The sequence below is a fragment of the Calonectris borealis genome, chromosome 1 (assembly GCF_964195595.1).
Source record: "Calonectris borealis chromosome 1, bCalBor7.hap1.2, whole genome shotgun sequence".
Lineage (NCBI taxonomy): Eukaryota > Metazoa > Chordata > Aves > Procellariiformes > Procellariidae > Calonectris > Calonectris borealis.
The window spans coordinates 1,942,128-1,959,720 of NC_134312.1; the positions used below are offsets into that span (position 1 = coordinate 1,942,128).

At 50.3% G+C, this 17,593-nt stretch overlaps 2 protein-coding genes across 2 annotated transcripts in view; one reads left to right on the forward strand and one right to left on the reverse strand.

Annotated features, from left to right (window-relative positions):
* Positions 1–17,593, reverse strand: part of FBH1 (F-box DNA helicase 1) — a 120,497-nt gene that overhangs the window by 57,117 nt on the left and 45,787 nt on the right. The gene's annotated exons all lie outside the window — the stretch shown is intronic.
* On the forward strand, positions 571–17,461 carry GDI2 (GDP dissociation inhibitor 2). Its single transcript, XM_075142189.1, has 11 exons — positions 571–800; positions 9,010–9,117; positions 10,019–10,118; positions 11,214–11,348; positions 12,713–12,911; positions 13,269–13,400; positions 13,975–14,074; positions 15,076–15,247; positions 15,936–16,080; positions 16,341–16,395; positions 16,471–17,461. The coding sequence occupies exons 1-11, from the start codon at positions 756–758 to the stop codon at positions 16,624–16,626; spliced, it is 1,347 nt and encodes a 448-aa protein (XP_074998290.1). The 5' UTR covers positions 571–755; the 3' UTR covers positions 16,627–17,461.

Consider the following 17,593-nt stretch of genomic DNA (forward strand, 5'->3'; position numbering starts at 1 on the left):
TAGCGCACGCATGTGCCCATTGCACGCATGCAGATAGATGTTGCACAGGCGTGGACATATATGTTGCACGCAAGCACGTGCTTGTTGCATGCACACACCCATTGCATGGCTACGTACATGCCTGTTGCACCGACACATGTGTGCACCCATTGCATATGCAGGCACCCGTTGCACACCCATGGCTGTGCGCGTGTCCTGGTCGCATGTGCGTGCATGTCCCTGTTGCACACGCGTGCTGACCCACCCATTGCACACTTGCACGTGCTCGTTGCACAACCCTTGCACACACGCGTGCACACACCCATCGGGCGCCCACGCGCCCTTTGCACGCGCAGCACGTGCACACGTGTGCTCCCCCCCCCCCCCCCCGAGGACACCCCAGCGGTGCTCGGCGCTGCACAAACCCGGAGGGGCGGGGGGGGAAGGAGGGAGGGAGCCCTGCGCAGCGCCGCGCATGCGCGCCGCGCCCCCACCACGGTGGCAGCGCCGTCGGCACGGCGCAGCGCCCGCCCCCTAGCGACGGCGCGGCGAGCCAATGGCGAGCGGTGCGGGGCGGTGAGTGGCAGGCGCGCGGGCGGGGCGGGGGCGGTGCGGCTCCGCCCCCTCCCGGCGCGGTCTCTTCACGGCGGCGGCGGCGGCTCCATTTTCTCCCGCTCCCGCGGCCCCGCAGCGCCCGGCTCGCCTCAGCCCCGGCCGGCGGAGAGAGACCCGAGAGACGCCCCCCCGCATCCCGTTCTTCCCTCCCCCGCACCACCATGAATGAGGAGTACGACGTGATCGTGCTGGGCACCGGCCTCACGGTGAGGAGGAGCCGCCGCCCGCCCGCCCGCCTGGGCCTCGGGCCTGCCGCGGGCGGCCGCCGCCCTGCCGGGCCCCGCCACCCCCCCCCCTCCCCACCCCGGCGCTTGGGTCCTGCCTGCCTCCGGCCCCCTTCCCCATCGCTCACACGGGTGCTGATCCCCGCTCCCCCCGGTGTCGTTTTGCCCATCTATCACCTGATTATCCCCCCGTCCTAGCCCCGGGCTGGGGCGCCTGGGGTCTGCGGCCCCCCCTCCCCCGCCTCAGGTACCCGAGTGCTGGTTCCCGCCTGGTCCCCTGGATGCCGGGGTCCCTTCCCCAATCTCTCACCTGATATCATCCCCCCACATCCCGCTCGGACCTTGTGGTCCTACATCTGTCACCTTACCACCGTAGCCACCCCCAGCCCCGGCTGGGGTGCTTGGGTTCCTGCTTTCCCCCCCTAAATATTACTCTGGGGTGCCTGGTTCTGGTTGTCGCCCCCCCCCGGGACACCTGGCTCCTTTCCCCCATCTCTCATCTAATTATCAGAGCACCCCCATCACTAACCCCCACCCCGGCTTGAATCCCTTCCCCACCGCCCGCTCGGCCACCTGGGTCCTTTTCCCCCATTCCTAACTAGACCCCCCCCGGGCTGGGTTTTGTTATTTATATGATTATAAGAGACCCCCACCCATGTTTGGATGTCCTCATCCCCGGCAGCGTGGCTTCCCCCCACCGCCCCGTGGGGCCGGGCCCAGGCTCCCGGGAGGCCCCCGGTCCGCGTCGCTGCCTGCGGGAGGCCCCAGGAAATGCAGTTGTTTAGCGGAGGGAGGGCGGGGGACGACGGACAATAAAACGCTAACGGGGATTTATTGCCTGATTTTAATTTTTTTTTTTAATTATTATTTTATTTTTCCCTTCACACCCCCCCCAAACCGAGGTGGCTGCAGGTCCATCGAGCCATGCCCTCCCTAGAGCCGAGCCCGGCTTAGGGTGGAGGCAGACCTGGTTATCCCCCCCTCCCTTTCTCTTTCCCCGCTCCGCCTTTGCAGCCTTCGGCTCTCCATCCAGCCCTGACTGCAGCAGGAGGGGGATGGGGAGGCGGGCGAGCCCTGCACGCCTGTCAAATTTGTCTGATTTTCCCCCCCCTTCAAAAAAAAAAAAAAAAAAATCCTCTTCTGCATTGTCGCTTCCTCTCGGTCATCCCTGAGGAAAGCTGACAGCTGATGGCACTTGGGGGTGCGGCGGGAGGGAGGGGAATGAGCCATGGTGGGGCTTTGTCCTATTGTGGAGGATGCAGCCCGTGCTGCAGGCTGCCTGCTGAGGGGGAAAAAAAAAAAAAAAAAAAAGAAAAAATGGCAATGCCGCTGCCCGTGAGGTTTGCTGGTGGGGATTTCTTTCTTCAAACCGGGGAGATGCCTGGGGCCACCACCACTGGCTGATCCGCTGCGGGTTTAGTACGGGCTGAAGGGTGCATTGCAGGTTACAAATAAAAGGCATTGTTTGAAGAAGGGGGGAAGAAAATCCAATATGGTGGAGAGGAGGTTTTCCTTGCTGTTAAATAGCCTTTCCTGCTTTTGTTTCCCCCTGTTAACGGGGAGAGGTGGCTAGACAAAGAGATATCTTTGGGGTTGACCGTGAGGGATTTCCCCCACTTCCCCTGTTGATGGTAATTGTAAATAGAAATACATGCGCTTCCTACTGTGGCTTTGGTGCTGTGATTGACAGGGGCTGCCACAGCGGCGAAGGCATCGCGTCTGCTGACACAGGACCGGGGCATGGCCGCTTAAAGCAGATCTGGTTTCTCATCCCCCTGTTTCGAGTATGGGAATAATGGTAACAAAACCAGGATGTGGCACAAAGAAAATGTGCAAAGTGTGGGAGCGTCTTCCCAGCTGCTGCCGTAGGGTAAACCCAACTTTCCTGGTTGCTTTCATTCCTTTCTCTAAAGGCTCTTCCTTTGAGGTAGCAGGAATGACTTATGAGGCAAAAGCTTTGATAGGGAAAGCTGCAGTCTGTCCTAAAACCTGTCTCTGGCTCACGAAAGCAGAGAAATAGACTTTTGGGGGGGTTGAAATATAATGAGCTTCTAGTGAAGGGGCCTTCAATAGATCTGAGCTCCATTAAAATGTTAATTTATGCTTTAGAGTGAGCTGTGGTATCAAGTTGGTAAGCGCCGTGCTTAATCTCAAACTGACAAATGCCAATGTAAATTTGACAAAAGGCCTCTTGTGAAATCACTTTTAAGACAAGCTAATGCTAATGATCAGCAGTTGAGTTAAAAGGAATAAATTACGGCCGTATTTTAAGGTGTGCGGACCAAACTCCAGAGCCTGAGAGCGTGCAGGAACACTTATTTTGCTTCTGATGTGCAGGCTTTACCTCTGAAATACCAATTAGAACAGGATGGACTTCATCTCAACTTGAGCAGCTCATGCGGAAAAGCAGGTGAATGGAAACCAGAGGTCCTGGTGCAGCCAGGATGTTCCCGATCCTAAAATGCACCGTGTTGGCTCAACCACTTTGGCCGGCAAGTAATGTCGGAGCAGAGCCTGGTGCAGGCTGGGCTACAGGACTTCCAGCAGTCAGATGAGGCATCAAACTGGAAGCATGAAGGTTGCTCCTCCGACTTTGGTCTGGTACCAGTGCTGGCAGAGTCAGGCTTCCTGAGGAAAAGGAACTGGAAAATGCTCTGCATAAACACGTTCTGTTGTTTCTTTCCTTTTCCAAGAGCCTTGAACTGTCATGAAACTTCAGCTGATGTTTTCAACCACCCTTTCCTTAAAGCTGGCCCTTGCAGAACTCTTGTAGCTGAGTGAGTTTGTGTCTCCTCTGCTGAAAAGCCTGACTTGCACCTCAAGTACCAATCTTGATGCTGCCTGAAGAAAAGGAGGTTAACTGGGGGTCCTGTTTGCTAGATACCTGAGCGCTGCACCCCTCTGCCAGGCTATCTGTTGGGCTCTGCCCATCTTACGTCTTGTCCCGTGAGAGTTACCGGTTGACTTGTACAAGTCCTAGTGATGGACACTGGGACAAGGGCCGTAAAATAGCTGTAATCCAGACCATCTGGGAGAGGCAGCGAGCGGCTGCTGATCTGGAGGGTTTTTTCTTTCTCTTTTCAAAGTCAAAGTTCGTTGTTGGTTTAAAGAGAAAAAATAAATTGTCAGAGCCAATTTGTAAAAGAGCCAGAAATACGTCCGTCGCAGTGGTCATTCTGGTTGGGTCTGCAGGGCCACCGCTATGTCAGCACACAAGAGCACTTGTACAGATACCACTTTTGATTGAGCTGAAAGCGGAACGTGAATATTTCAGGTGCTAATCTCTTCTTCAGCCAGTAATGAGGAGCTCAGGCAGCTTTAGGACTGTGATTACTGGCACTAAAATATTTTAACTTTTCCCCTTATGTATGCAAATGGGAGACCCTATTGCAGTGCCAAGCTTGTAAAGATATGTCTTAGCAGTATGGGGAAAAATAATTCCAGAGCATCTTTAATCCTGAATTACTGCTGATATGACAGCCTCAAACTTACACGAGATATAATTAACTTCACGGTGCTCAGACGAGAGCGCTGCGGTTCCTCCCGATCCCTCCGTGCATTGAGCGGTGGTGAAGTGTCAGGCCCTGTGTGCTAACTACAGGGCAGGTGTTGGCAAAGCGCTAATGGGTCTGGCTGCCCTAGCATGAGAGCTGGTAGGTCTTCCGGCTGCTGCATCCTGGAGGTGCTGGTGGGAATGGCTTCTCCAAGTTGCTCAAGTCTTAACAGCTTTAAGGTCCTTGGCTTAGGCTTGCTAGGTGCGTCGTGCATTGCAGATTAGGCAGCATCTTTCTCCAGACCTACTGCACAAACCCGTTTTTAATCTGGTGCGGTAATCGGCAGGCTGGAGAACACCTAGTGTTTTTATTTTCAGACTTGTCTTTTCAGTTCACCTTCATTTACACCTCTGTGGTCTCGGTACTCGCTCACTGGGACGTTCGGGAGTGGGATGTTGTGCCTTCTGACACGCGTTCGTTATCTGCTTTCTGTGCTCCAGACGACTTGGGTTATTTGACGTGAATGTTGGGCGTAATTAAACTATCCTGTTTAGCCCCAGTGGATGAACACCATGTTCCTGCTGGGTTTCCACTCGTTGCAGGTACCAGTGTGTTGAACTAAGCTTCTTACCTGCCAACTGCCTCACCGCGTTAAAGCTATACAAATCCATCGCAAAGATAGATTCACTTTCTGTAGGAGCAGAGTAGCCCAACTTTTTGGTTCAAGATATATTTAATCATACAGGCCCAGGCCTCATTGCTTAAAGAGCCTAAATAAAGAACATGAAAGTGACCGCGAGGACCAAGTGGAGTGTCACTGTCCCTTGCATCATCCCCTGGTAGCTGAGGGGATTGCTCAAGTGCAGTGAGTAATTGCTTTTGCAGTTTGTATGGTTAAGCAGAGCTTTGAGTCTTGCTTGCTGGAGTCCGGCACGGTAGACGTAGCCAGCGTATGTTAGAGGTGGAATAGCCTGGGCGATGGTAACGAGCTGTGTGTAATTTCTTGCTCACCACGGCACAGCCCTGTCTTTCTAAGAAAGAGCTCTTGCTGTGCCAGAACCCGTTCTCCAAGGTGAAGGGATTTTGCTAAATGTTTTGCGCAGAATCCTCCCCTCGGCGCTGTTAGATGGACCAATCCTGGCTCAAGTTTCCATCGGTCTGTCTAAGCCTTCCATAGGTCTGCCGCCCTACTTGGAGAAAATCCATGTAAACCTACTTGCTTCCCTTGATTCCTGAAGGCTTCTGCGTGCGGAAGGTCTATTCGTGACCAGTTTGTGCAAGTGAGGCAAGAGCTGATGGTCTTAAGCAAGCATGGAGACACCAGTGCCTCCGAGTTACCCCTTAGTCCTGTTTTTTTTCATGGATTTGTATTGAATGTGCTGTCTCTATGTTTCTGATGCACATTGCTCTCTGGTTCTGTGCTCTCCTGCCATTTGAAGCGGCCCAGCGGTGCTGCAGACATCGATCGCTGTAAGACTTGCTCCGTCATTCATTCGGCAACGCAATGCGAGCTCTCGGGAGCCGGGAGTCCATTGTAACCTGAACTGGCTGAAGCAGCGGATTATAGTAGCACAGCGTGACTGTAATTTGCCCGAAGATTTTGTTCGACCCCGGCTGGATATCTGGAGCTTTCCCTGCTGTGTCTTGGTGCCCTTTCTGCTGTCAGCTCAGTTTTACCTGTTTGCACAGGGCTGACGTTTATAATACGGCCAGAAAGCCACAGATTTGAACTCTGATGCTTCCCCTTTTTTATTTGCAGTCTAAACTGTTTCTAGCCCTTCCCTTATCGGTACAGGCTGTTTGTTTTCCTCGCTCCCTGACCCAAACAACACAGTGACATATCAAGCGGTTCCTAGACGCAGACTAGCGCACCCGTGGATGGGTATAGCCAGCGGTCAGCCAGCGCAGCCGTCGAAAGGAATTGCTGAGCTGGGAGGATAAATCTATTGTGCGTCTCGTGTGTTTTATGACCGTGCCATTGCCTCATCGGCTGCGAAGGGAAGCGACGGTGAAAGGCCTGTGCGGGATTTCAATGCTTCAGGGCTCTGCAGGAGCCTGAGTGATATAACAAACCTGTTAAATGAGCCTTAGATAAAATAGTATCGTAATACCTCCACCTCTATCCCCATATCGGTGTTTAATGGCTATGAAATAAGATTGAGAAGGCACTTAAGACCTCTTATATCTTCCGCTGGCACCCAAATTCACTCTAGGGGGATGCTGGCAATTTGGGCAGGCAACCTGTTGAAAGGATACAAGCTCCCTGGGAAGTGATGGGTGAGCTATTCTGAGAAGATAGACCAAGAAATGCTTTGACGTTTTCTTAAATGGAGGAAGGAAATCAGCTGAAATCTGGACTGAAGAATATAGCTTCTGCAGTTCTTACTGTAACTTCATTCCTCCAGTTGATACTTATTTTGTTTTGAAATCCTGGTTGGCTTCCTTGTGGCTCAGCTCCAGCGTGGACGTTGGCAGTCCTGTACCACCATCTGGTAGAGCTGGTGAGCCAGGGTTTTGGAAGATGTTACGGGGGGTATAAAACCACAGAGCAAAGAGTCAAACAAGAGCCCTCACGCAGAGCTCTGTGAAATTTGGTTTAACTGAGGAGATCGTGCTGGCTAGTGGTGATGCACTTGGTGTGATAGTCCCACGTTGCCTGTGGTAAATCATTAACATTTGAACTGACACTATAAAAGCCACCTGTACCTTCACTCGTGCAGTTCCTCACCCTTGTAGGGCTCATGCTGCTCTTGAGTAGTGTCTTAACACAGGGTTTGGTGTAGCCATGTCTGCTGTAAGGGTGTCTGCTTCCTTCAGCCTGTCTGGAAAAAAAGGAGGGACCTTGTAGGACATGAGGGATCTGGAGTCTGTGGAGGATGGTATGGTGCTGGAAGGAGCAGCCGATGGATCATGGAGAGGTTTTGTGGGAAGTACTGCGGCTAACTCTGTCCAGGATCTTGTGTGGTGACCATGAAGCCTTGTGGGCACCGTGTTTGGAATCACCCACAACTTCAGGGATTAAACTCGAGTGGCCCATTCTTGCCGTGCAGCAGGCAGGTAGCTCTAGCTTTGCTCTTCGGGGCCTTGGCTGAATTATCGTGTCATGCTGGTGGGTAACGGGCTGGCTAGCAGTGCCGTGCTCTCCCGGCAGAGAAGACTTGCCCGATGCCACCTGGAAGCACAACAACAGCAAGTCCTCACGCCAGCGATCCCTGCCAACCATCCATGCACCTATAGATGTTGAGACGCTTCAGAACAAAATAACCCCTCCTGAACGCTGCCTTTACCGTGAGTTGGTCTTTGGCTGGTGAAATTGAAGACGATTTTAAAAGCTTCCTTTACACCGAGGATTTACCGGAGTTAGGATTTGCAAGTCATGTAAACAATATACGGTGGCAGACCTTTTGCATTATAACTGTGGTGCGCTAACCGGTACTGGCATTGGCCAGCATTGCCATAACATAGTTTGAAATAAGCCTCCTGCATGCCGCAGCAGGGGTGAAGTGACACATGAGGAGAGTCCTGAGCACTCCACGGGGCGAGATGCGTGTGGAGTAAACACAAAGGATCTCATGGAGACGCGGATCTCTGCCAGGAGGGCCAAACTGCTGGTTCTCTTGAATGAACAGCTCCTCTGCTCCTGAGTGTGCAGATGTGCACCGGTGGCATCTCTCAGCAGCTGGATGTGGGGTTTTACAGGCCGAATGAAAGATAACGTGAGATGTGGCCAGTACCTACAAATCAGATAATGTTGACGGTGAACAAGAACTCAATTGCAGATGTAATTCTGCCTTTGGAGAGAGTTGAGGCAGAGCGGGAAAGATCAGTAAAACCTCCACGATGAGCAGTCCTAAGCATGCAAGTTTTTGTTAAGCTCTTTGGCTTGTGAATGCCAGAGCCGGTGACCGGGGTTAGCTGCAAAGTTGTGTCTTAATGGGGATTTAGCTGTGCAAGTCCTTAGCTTGCTCTGCAGGCTATAACTTGTGTCCCTCTGCGATTAGTCTCAGCCTCTTGGTTTTGCGTTCAGACATAGCAGCTGATCTGCTGCTCAAAGTAATCTCGGTGTTTTTAATCTCAGTGGGTACATAGCAAGGATAGCAAAGTGTCTACTGAGATGATAAAGCTCCCAAATGGCTTAATTTATTCTTTATGCTACCTCTATCCTCTAAGAGTAGCTGCTGACTCTCTTGTGTGTCCCAGTGTGGCAGATACCGGAGACTGAGGTTTTGAGGAGACTACCTGGAGTCCTTTAAGGCAAGGTTTTATGTTCCCGGTGTCACCCGTAAATGAGGGTGCTGCCTCTCTGTGAATATCCTTAATTTGATAGCTGGTGGTTTAGGAGTATAGATTTTCCTAATCTAGCCCAAATGCATGAACTTCCCAGAAATATCCCCAGGTGAGCCCTGGTAGGTGGTGGTTGTGTAGTTAAAACATCTTGGTTGGCTTGTCCTGAGCAGACAGCAAACCTAGTAAGGGGTTAATCTGTCTCAAATAGAAGTCTTTCACATGCATGTCTTAATTCTGGAGTGAGGCAACTGCTGTGTTTGTTTTCAAAGGACTGTGCAGGTACCTTCAAATCTAGGCATGCAACAGGCTGTCTGAACATGCTCTTTTGAGAGAGCATCGTTAGGAAAAATGGAAGGAGACTCAAATGCAGCTAACATGTCCCTTGCATCCTTTGTTTCCTCTCTCCGTAGGAATGCATCCTCTCCGGGATCATGTCAGTGAATGGAAAGAAAGTCCTTCACATGGATCGTAACTCTTACTATGGAGGGGAAAGCGCATCCATTACACCCCTGGAGGATGTAAGTAGGAGGCTGACACCCGCCTATTGTGTCCTCCCCAGGCACATAAAGGGGGCTTTATTTCGAGCTATTCTAGGGGTGGATTCGAAGTAATTACTCTTAAGGGTTTCCTTTGAATACGAATGTTTTATGGCACTTCCACACCAAATACTACTGGGGGAGAAACCAGTGTGTATGTTTATACTTGGCAGATAGCACTTGTTTTCTGTAGTTCCCAGCCGAGATGCAAGCACGCAGCACTTGAGCGAGGTATAATGCCCGACAGCTAGATGTTAAAACTCTTCGGCTAAATTGTTACTGCTGCGCTTGCCGGCAGATGTTGGCCTAACACATGCTGTGTGCGCTCTGTGCCTTGACGTTACACTTGGTGCTTGGTCTGCGAGCACTTCCAGCTAGATAGGCGCCATCTCATTTGGTAACTGCTTGCACCCTGTGATTGTGTACCCCTAAAGCTGTTGGTGTGGCTGATTAATCAGATGTCAGGAAATCACTGCTCTCCTTGCTGCTTAATTGGGTTAAATATTTATTTTGAAGAATCTGATCTAAGTACATGGAGGAGCCTGCCCTCTCCTGAAGTAGGCATTTTGATCAGATTACCTTTAGCTATGTTAAACAGTATTTCGGTTCAGCAGGTCATAAATTCCCAAGCTTTAAGCCTTGGAGGAAGGAAGACTGGATGAGCAGAATAATGCTGCCTGATTCTTATTGTAAGAACTTACTGGATGTGCTTTGTGTATTGCATCAAAAGTCAAATTCGAGCTCAAATGCTGGCCAGAAGCTTGCTGTGAAGAGCTTATGTTCAGCTGGGGAGATGTGGGCGTGGAAAGTGTGTAGATGTGTGGGAGAAATTATACCCGTAGATACTTCCTCTGCTATAATAAGTTCTGTTTTCTCCCCGAAGCTCTACAAAAGGTTTAATCTACCAGGAACTCCACCAGAATCTATGGGGCGAGGAAGAGACTGGAACGTGGACCTAATTCCAAAATTCCTTATGGCTAACGGTAAGCAATACCGAGCTCCCAAATCTGCCTTGTAAGCTTAGCCTGGGTTAGTGTTCAGTGCTGTAATCGAATAAATAGCCCTTCAGCTAGCTCTTCGTGAACTTGTTGAAGCATTAATCAAAGAGCTGCAGAAAGCTCACTTGAGCTGATCTGCAGGCGCTTGTGCCAGAAGCACCACAGCTTCTGCTCTGTGACTCGTTTTGGCTGTGGACCTCTCAAAGTCGGAAGATGTCTCCAGCTTGGAGCGTGCAGCAATGGCATGTCTGGAAAGTTTGAAGGTCCAATTTCCAAGATCCTATCTTAAAGTGTTTGCATTTCTAGCCAGAGTTAATGCCATGAATTTGTGCATTGTTATTCTTCCATGGCTTAGGAAGGAACGGTTGATTCCATGGTGACTGTTAATCCCCTTTGTTCCTATTTTATGGCTTGCAGACTCTGTCATCCCTTATTGATGCTACAAATCCTCATTCTTTAATCTATGTGTTCCAGTACTGGGACAGGTCTTCTGGACCAAATCCACTATCGGTGAAGTGGTTATCAATGCAAACAAGTTTGGGGCAACTAATTTTGCCAAATACCAACCACTTGCTACTGGAATCTCTTGTCCCTGAAGCACGAGGGGATAGATGCATTGTGTAGTGCCAGTCTTGCTCAAGGTTAGTGCAGTGGAAGACTTGATAGATTCCAGTCAAGGTTTGGTTACTCTAGTCTCAGCTTACTTTCAGCTTGCATAGGCATTGTGGTGCATTTCTAAGGGACAGCATCCCTCTGGGGATGTGACAGCGGGGACAGGTAAGGGGGAAACATGCTGCAGGATGGCCTTTACTCAGAGGACTGATGGAAGCCGCAGGAGTGACGAGGAAGCTGTTAATTGCCTGTAAGAAAGCCTTAAAACTGCCTAATAATTGCACTAGTGAGTATCTGCCACACCCTGTCTGTTACACAAAGGCATAAGAGCTGTGTGGGTTGAAGGTGGTGCTGCTGTCGAAGGGTTTGCTGTGTTGGAAGAACTGCCTGCCTTGTGAGAAGCACTGTCTTCCTCTTGGCTTCTGGCTACAGACCAGCTGGTTGACTTGTGCCAAACCTCCTTTCCAGGTCAGTTGGTAAAGATGCTGCTCTACACAGAAGTCACTCGCTACTTAGACTTCAAGGTGATCGAGGGAAGCTTCGTCTACAAGGGAGGAAAGATCTACAAAGTTCCTTCCACTGAGGCAGAAGCTTTGGCATCCAGTGAGTAGTTGCACCTTGCTTTGTTTCCTCCTGAGGCTAAACAAAAGCAAGGCAGGTCTCTGCCACCCACATCTCGGGATATTCTGTGCTCGTGTAGAAAAGAAATCTTGATGCGCCTCACGTCGTGCTGTGTGTAGACTCCATCTCAGTAACAAGCTGTGCTTAGCATAGGAGTCTTCTGCATCTCACTTGACTTCAAACACCTCAGGGAGTCTTGGGCTTCCTGAGCCTTGTGTTACCATTTTTTTGGAGCTTTCAGATGGAGCCGGTCAAGCTGCCTGTTCTGTGGCTCATCTGGTGAGAATTTGGCAGTATTTTACTTCCTCAAGAGGTTACATTTGGGGCTTATGCTCCCAGCTCTGCCATAAATATTTAATATTGTTGGATGGAATCGTGTGTGTGAAAAATGTTGTTGCATTTGTCATCAGGCAAATTGGAATGACTAATTCCAACATGTGGCACCTGGCTCAATCTTAATTGTTGTCTACTTAAATTTCAGATAAAACTACTGATCATTCATAATAGCGTAGTGAAATACATTAGGAGCTGGCAGAGGGCAGTCCATTAGCTTCAGATGCGGGATGTATTTAGTAGCATCTCCGAAAAGTCTCATGATAAAGTGACTCCTGCAAATAAGGCTCCTGATATGTGGCTTGTCTGTGCGTTGGAGCCTTCCTTATGGCAGATGTTCCTGTTTGCTGTGAAGTAATTGGTCATTCCTTCCATTTGGCCACATTGCTGTCTCGTATTAAGAGACTCATACTGGCAGAAGGAGGAGATGCTGTCTCTGCCTTCGTGTTTCAGCAAGTCCAGTCTTGCTCCTCCAATTTGTAGAAAATTAAAGCGCATAAATGGTGCCTTGTCCAATCTCGTGTTAGAAATGTTGACCCCGGCAGCACTTGCTAGTTCCTTGGCGAGGCTGCAGGAGAACCCAGCACTGCTTGCTCTGATGGAGCTTTGATCACCACACTTTGATGATGCTGAGTCTGGTAGATACCAAACACAGGTCTCTGCTTAGGGAAGCTCAGGTCGGGCTTTACACTGGGCCAAGTGGAAACTGCTCTCCAAGCTTTTCCCCCAGCTGGAAGTAGTGTGGAAGCTCTGCCTCCAGCCAAGCCTTGAGAAAAGTTGGCTGTACCCTCTCTTGGGGTCTGGTACACCAGGACAGTTGCTGGTGAGGACCAGCTTGGCAGACGTTTGTCTCTCCTGCTCGAATGGAGAGCCTTGGTTAGCACTCAAGGCCAAACTCCACATTACTGAGTGATGTTTGAAACACTTGTCAGTTCTTACCCGCTTATGATACTCTGTGGTAATGGAAAAGCCATTTAGTAGCTGTAAGTTCTGACAAAATATCTTGGTTTTAGGCTTAATGGGCTTGTTTGAGAAACGCCGGTTCAGGAAATTCCTAGTGTACGTTGCCAACTTTGATGAGAACGACCCCCGAACTTTCGAAGGCGTTGATCCCAAGAAGACCACCATGCGCGACGTGTATAAGAAGTTTGACCTGGGGCAAGACGTTATAGACTTCACGGGCCACGCCCTCGCGCTCTACAGGACTGACGAGTAAGTGTGGGTTCAGTTGCTCCCCCAAATCGGCTGGGGTGCTGGGCGCTTACAGCACAGGCCTTGCAAAGTGTTTCTGTCCCTGAGTGCTGCATGAATCTTAAAATACTGGGTCCTCTGCTGATGGGGTATTGAAAGTTTGTGGGTTCCTGGGGTTAATGAAGTACCTCCTTCCTGAATAACACCCCCTGTGACACTAAGTGCCTCTAAAAGGGAACTTCCAAGGAAATACCTTCCAGGAGCAGCCGGAAGGTGGGGAAGGAAACTTCCCGTGACGTTAATGTTTTGCTCTCTGAGTGTATTCTGCTGTAATCTTGGTTTGTGAAACGTTGCAAATCATGTAACTGCCCTCTCCAGCTATCTAGATCAACCCTGCCAAGAAACAATCAACAGGATTAAGCTCTACAGTGAGTCGCTGGCTAGATACGGTAAAAGCCCGTACCTTTATCCCCTCTATGGCCTTGGAGAGCTGCCCCAGGGATTTGCAAGGTGAGAACTTGGTTTTGGATTCCAGTGTTTTCTCAACCCCGCTGTGGTACCTGGTGGGGGATCAGATGTGTGGAGTCAGCGCTCAGGCTTCCAGAACGTGACGCCGCATAAAAATACTGCGGTCATTAATGGTTCTCTCGCTGTCTTCACCAAGCAGCGATTCCTTCATGTGAGATTGCTTCTTTCTGTGCTTGTTTACCACGGTTCCTGTTAAGGGTGGTAGTTCTGGGTTTGCTCAGAGATACTGTACGCAGCATTAGTCTGTCCAAGAAGTCGGATTTGCCTACGTGGTGTAGCCTGCAGCTCTTACGCTGTAGGACTCTCTGGGTTGCACCAAGCAGATTCTTTCTAGCTGGATGTAATTGCACCTATAATTTGCTCCAAATACCAGCTGATGCCTTGCAGAAAGAACAGCACGCAGCATCTGCTGCCTAGATGTTTAAGCAGTGTATTTTAAAGAGGTTTAAGTCTAATGTGTGGTTTGTCCAAGTGGAATAGAAACAAGGGGCTGGAAGGGCTGTTAAAAACCAAACGCACGCTTGTGGAACGTGCTGAAGTGGCTTTACTCTTGCAGGCTAAGTGCTATATATGGAGGCACCTACATGCTGAACAAGCCCATCGAAGAGATTGTGATAGAAAATGGCAAAGTGATTGGTGTGAAGTCTGAAGGGGAGGTACGGTACCTTCCAATTCTTTCCTTACTCCCCGCCCCACATCTTCCCTCTCAATTTTGAGGCTGTTGGTCATCCATCTGAACAAATGCAGTAGAAAAATCCTCATCAAAGCCCTAGGACCAAAACTGCTTGGCCGATGCTGTTTTGTCCTGTGCCAACTCGCTTAAGACATGTTCATGTTTTCATGGTGAGGAGTACAGTACAGCAGTCCTGCTCCAGGATTTGGAATGAAATCTCCGTGGGCTGGCAAGGTTCTCTTCCGAATAAATCGGGCTGACTAAACTAGAAAGGAGCTGCTTGCTCGTGTCTAACCTGGGTATGGAACCAGCTCTGCCCTTGACATTAAGTATTAGCTGCTCAGACAGTTGGCACGCAGCCTTTCTGCAGCTTCTTCTTAACCTGGCAATATAAAACTAGCCCCAGTGCTGCGAGCTGCGTGGAAGCTATAAATGTGCTCCCAACCGGAGCAGGAGCTTCGCAGGACAGTTCAGCACTTGCTGGTAGGGTAACGCGTCCCTTCTGGGTAGGGCATGACGTGTCCTGGCTAGCAGCGGAGGTGATAATCCATGCTATAGACTGATGTGCCCAAGTGCAGGCTGCCTGGAGACTTCAGATTGGTCAAATACTAAATTATTACTGTAAAAATAAATTCTAATGCGAACTGGTCAATTCTTATCTGTTTGGTTCAGCCTTGACCGCAGCGAGTTATGGCCCTAGACTGGAAGGACTGGACTCTGTAGTGGTTAGAGCTCAACTGCGTACTGAATGAAGGGGAAGATGTGATTGATCACGCAGCTCTCTGTGGTCTTTTAAGAGTAATGCACTGAGATTTAGATTGTCCAAGCTGAAGCGTGCTGCTGGCAGTGAAATAAGAACCTGATGTAGGAACAGCTGCCTCAAACCGCTCTTGGTTTTCCTCAAAATCAGCCGGTTCCTCGCCCCTGGCTGTCTGTGTACACACCTCCGCGCGGTGGTCACTCAAGGTCCGTCTGTTTCTGTAGGTTGCTCGCTGCAAACAGCTCATCTGCGACCCCAGCTACGTCTCGGACCGCGTAACGAAGGTCGGCCAAGTGATTCGGGTAATCTGCATCTTGAGCCACCCGATCAAGAATACAAACGATGCCAACTCGTGCCAGATCATTATTCCACAGAATCAGGTCAACCGAAAATCAGGTGCGTGGAGAGCGGGGACTGCCAGGGCGTGCGCAGGTCTCGTCGCGCTTGGGTTGAGGCAGAGCGGTCATTAAACGGCCTCGCGCCAAACACGTGCTCCGATGGTCCGGTGAGATGCGAATCAAAGAGGAAAATGTGCTTACTGCCGCTCCTGTGGCAGACTTCATGTCCTTGTCCAGAAATCCTTCAGGCCCCCGCGAGGCTGTGCTTTAGTTTAGAGCCGCGGTGGGAGAAGCCGGGGTGCCTGTGGTCAGAAAGCCGTGTGAGGAACCCGCCGAAGGAAGTGGCCCGACCTGGGAGAAGTGGGTGAGGAGCACGGGGGTGCTCTGGGAGGAGGGCGAGGGCTGAGCACAAGGGTTCTCGCCCTTGAACAGAGGGGTGGGCTGGCTGCTGGGGACCCCGCTGGCTTTCAGGAGCTGTCGTAGCCACAGGAAACTGAATTTTGGAGATCTCGCAGGGCTTCTCAGGCCCCTCAGCCAAGAGTCTGAGAGCACGTAGGACTGCAGGGCAAGGACAGAACTCATTCGAGCATGGTCTTAAACAAGACAGGAGGTACGAAGTGTCAGGGGAGCAGGAAGAGGTGCACGAGCGTGCAAGTTAGAGGAGGCTTTTGGGATGAGGCGGGCCTGACCCGGGCTGCTGGCTTGCCTGGCGCATACCGACCTGCCGCTGTGATGTGCTTCCCCAGATATCTACGTCTGCATGATCTCCTCTGCGCACAACGTGGCGGCGCAGGGGAAGTACATCGCCATTGCCAGCACTACTGTGGAAACCGCGGACCCAGAGAAGGAAATCAAGCCGGCCTTGGACCTCTTGGAGCCCATTGAGCAGAAGTAAGCCCTCCACGAGCCCCCTCTCCCCCTTCTCGCCTCGCTGCTCTCTGCTGCGAGCGCTCAGGCCTGAGGCCTGAAGGCAGAGGGGACCTGAAGGCCATTTGGCTGTGAAGAGGCATTGAAACTCTGAATTTCCTTTGCACCTTGACTGCTTACGTGCTGGGCAGAGCAATGCTCTTTAATTCAGCCGTTCTTGCACCCGTACTGATGCTCAGCGATGCTTTAAAACCATTCTGAACCTCTTTTTCTCCTCCTTCCAGGTTCGTTAGCATCAGTGACCTGTTCGCACCGACCGACTTGGGAACCGAAAGCCAGGTTAGTAAGCGCCAAGCTCGTGTTTGAGGGGGTGAGGAGAGAGGCTCGATGCTAAACTGCTGCTTCTCTTTCCAGATCTTCATTTCTCGCACTTATGACGCCACCACTCACTTTGAGACGACGTGCGATGACATCAAAGATATTTATAAGAGGATGATGGGATCAGAGTTTGACTTCGAAGAGATGAAACGCAAGAAAAATGATATCTATGGGGAGGAGGAGCAGCAGTAATGAGAATCTCTAATTAGGAGAAATTTAAATCGGCTAATATGAATATATAAGGAACTTAATGAACACTGTATGAAATTCAATATTGTAAGGCCTGCTTTTGTAATCCCATCTCTGAGAGATTGAAGAGTACTGCACTGGTAATGTTCCCCTTTTGGATATCATGTGTTAATTATTTCATTCTAGTAGGGCTGCTGTCCAGAATCTGGCAAATTACTGACTGATTTAATGACTAACCTCGTAAGCAAAAGGCAGACTGAACTTTATTTTTTTTTTTTTTGCAGACGTAGTCGTTGGTGCAGATTTGAAATAACTCATTGACAGCTGTGTCTTACCTTGTATTTTTAATCATTTGTAAACATCCTTCACAATTATGTGCTTCTGGTGAGCTAGTAGATGTGACGGTTGTCACTCAAACCTGATATCAAGGAAAATAGAAACTGAGCACTCCATTATTGTGGACAGCATCCCTAGAGTCTCTTCCCATCAATCTAACTCTGTGGCAAGTTGTATTATGGACAAAGCCCACATCTATTGTAGCAGCAAATGTTGGCTTAGTTCTGGGCACAGAACTTAACCTCCACTTAAGCTTCTAAAACTGTTTACATCGGTTGGGACACAGCTGTGCCTAAGGCTCCTTTGTGTTTTAATCTTAATAAAATTGAGAGAACAAATTACAGAGCAGGCAAGATGTGGAAGTATTTTCTGTACCCTGGTGGCTTCTCGGATGGACCAAACGGCACTGCGGTATCGATATGACAGAGCCTGTGCTTCTCGTGTCTCCTGAAGGCTCCAAATGATTTCTGTACTGCGAAGTAAAGCCAAATTCTGGAAACCAGTCCTGTGCTCTGGTCTGATTCACTTCAGTTGTACGAGCAGCATCTCCTTTCCGAGATCCCTTGGATCTCTGCCCGCCAGGGTTGAAGCGTGAGTGGCGCAGCGCATCTCCTACTGTAAAACAGGCTCAGAC

What these genes read in the sequence shown, in the direction of transcription:
- GDI2 (XM_075142189.1), top strand. Translation starts at nt 756, where the DNA reads ATGAATGAGGAGTACGACGTGATCGTGCTGGGCACCGGCCTCACG. An exon ending in CCATTACACCCCTGGAGGAT is followed by an intron (nt 9,118 to 10,018) that starts GTAAGTAGGAGG and finishes TTCTCCCCGAAG; the next exon opens with CTCTACAAAAGGTTTAATCT. An exon ending in GGCAGAAGCTTTGGCATCCA is followed by an intron (nt 11,349 to 12,712) that starts GTGAGTAGTTGC and finishes TCTTGGTTTTAG; the next exon opens with GCTTAATGGGCTTGTTTGAG.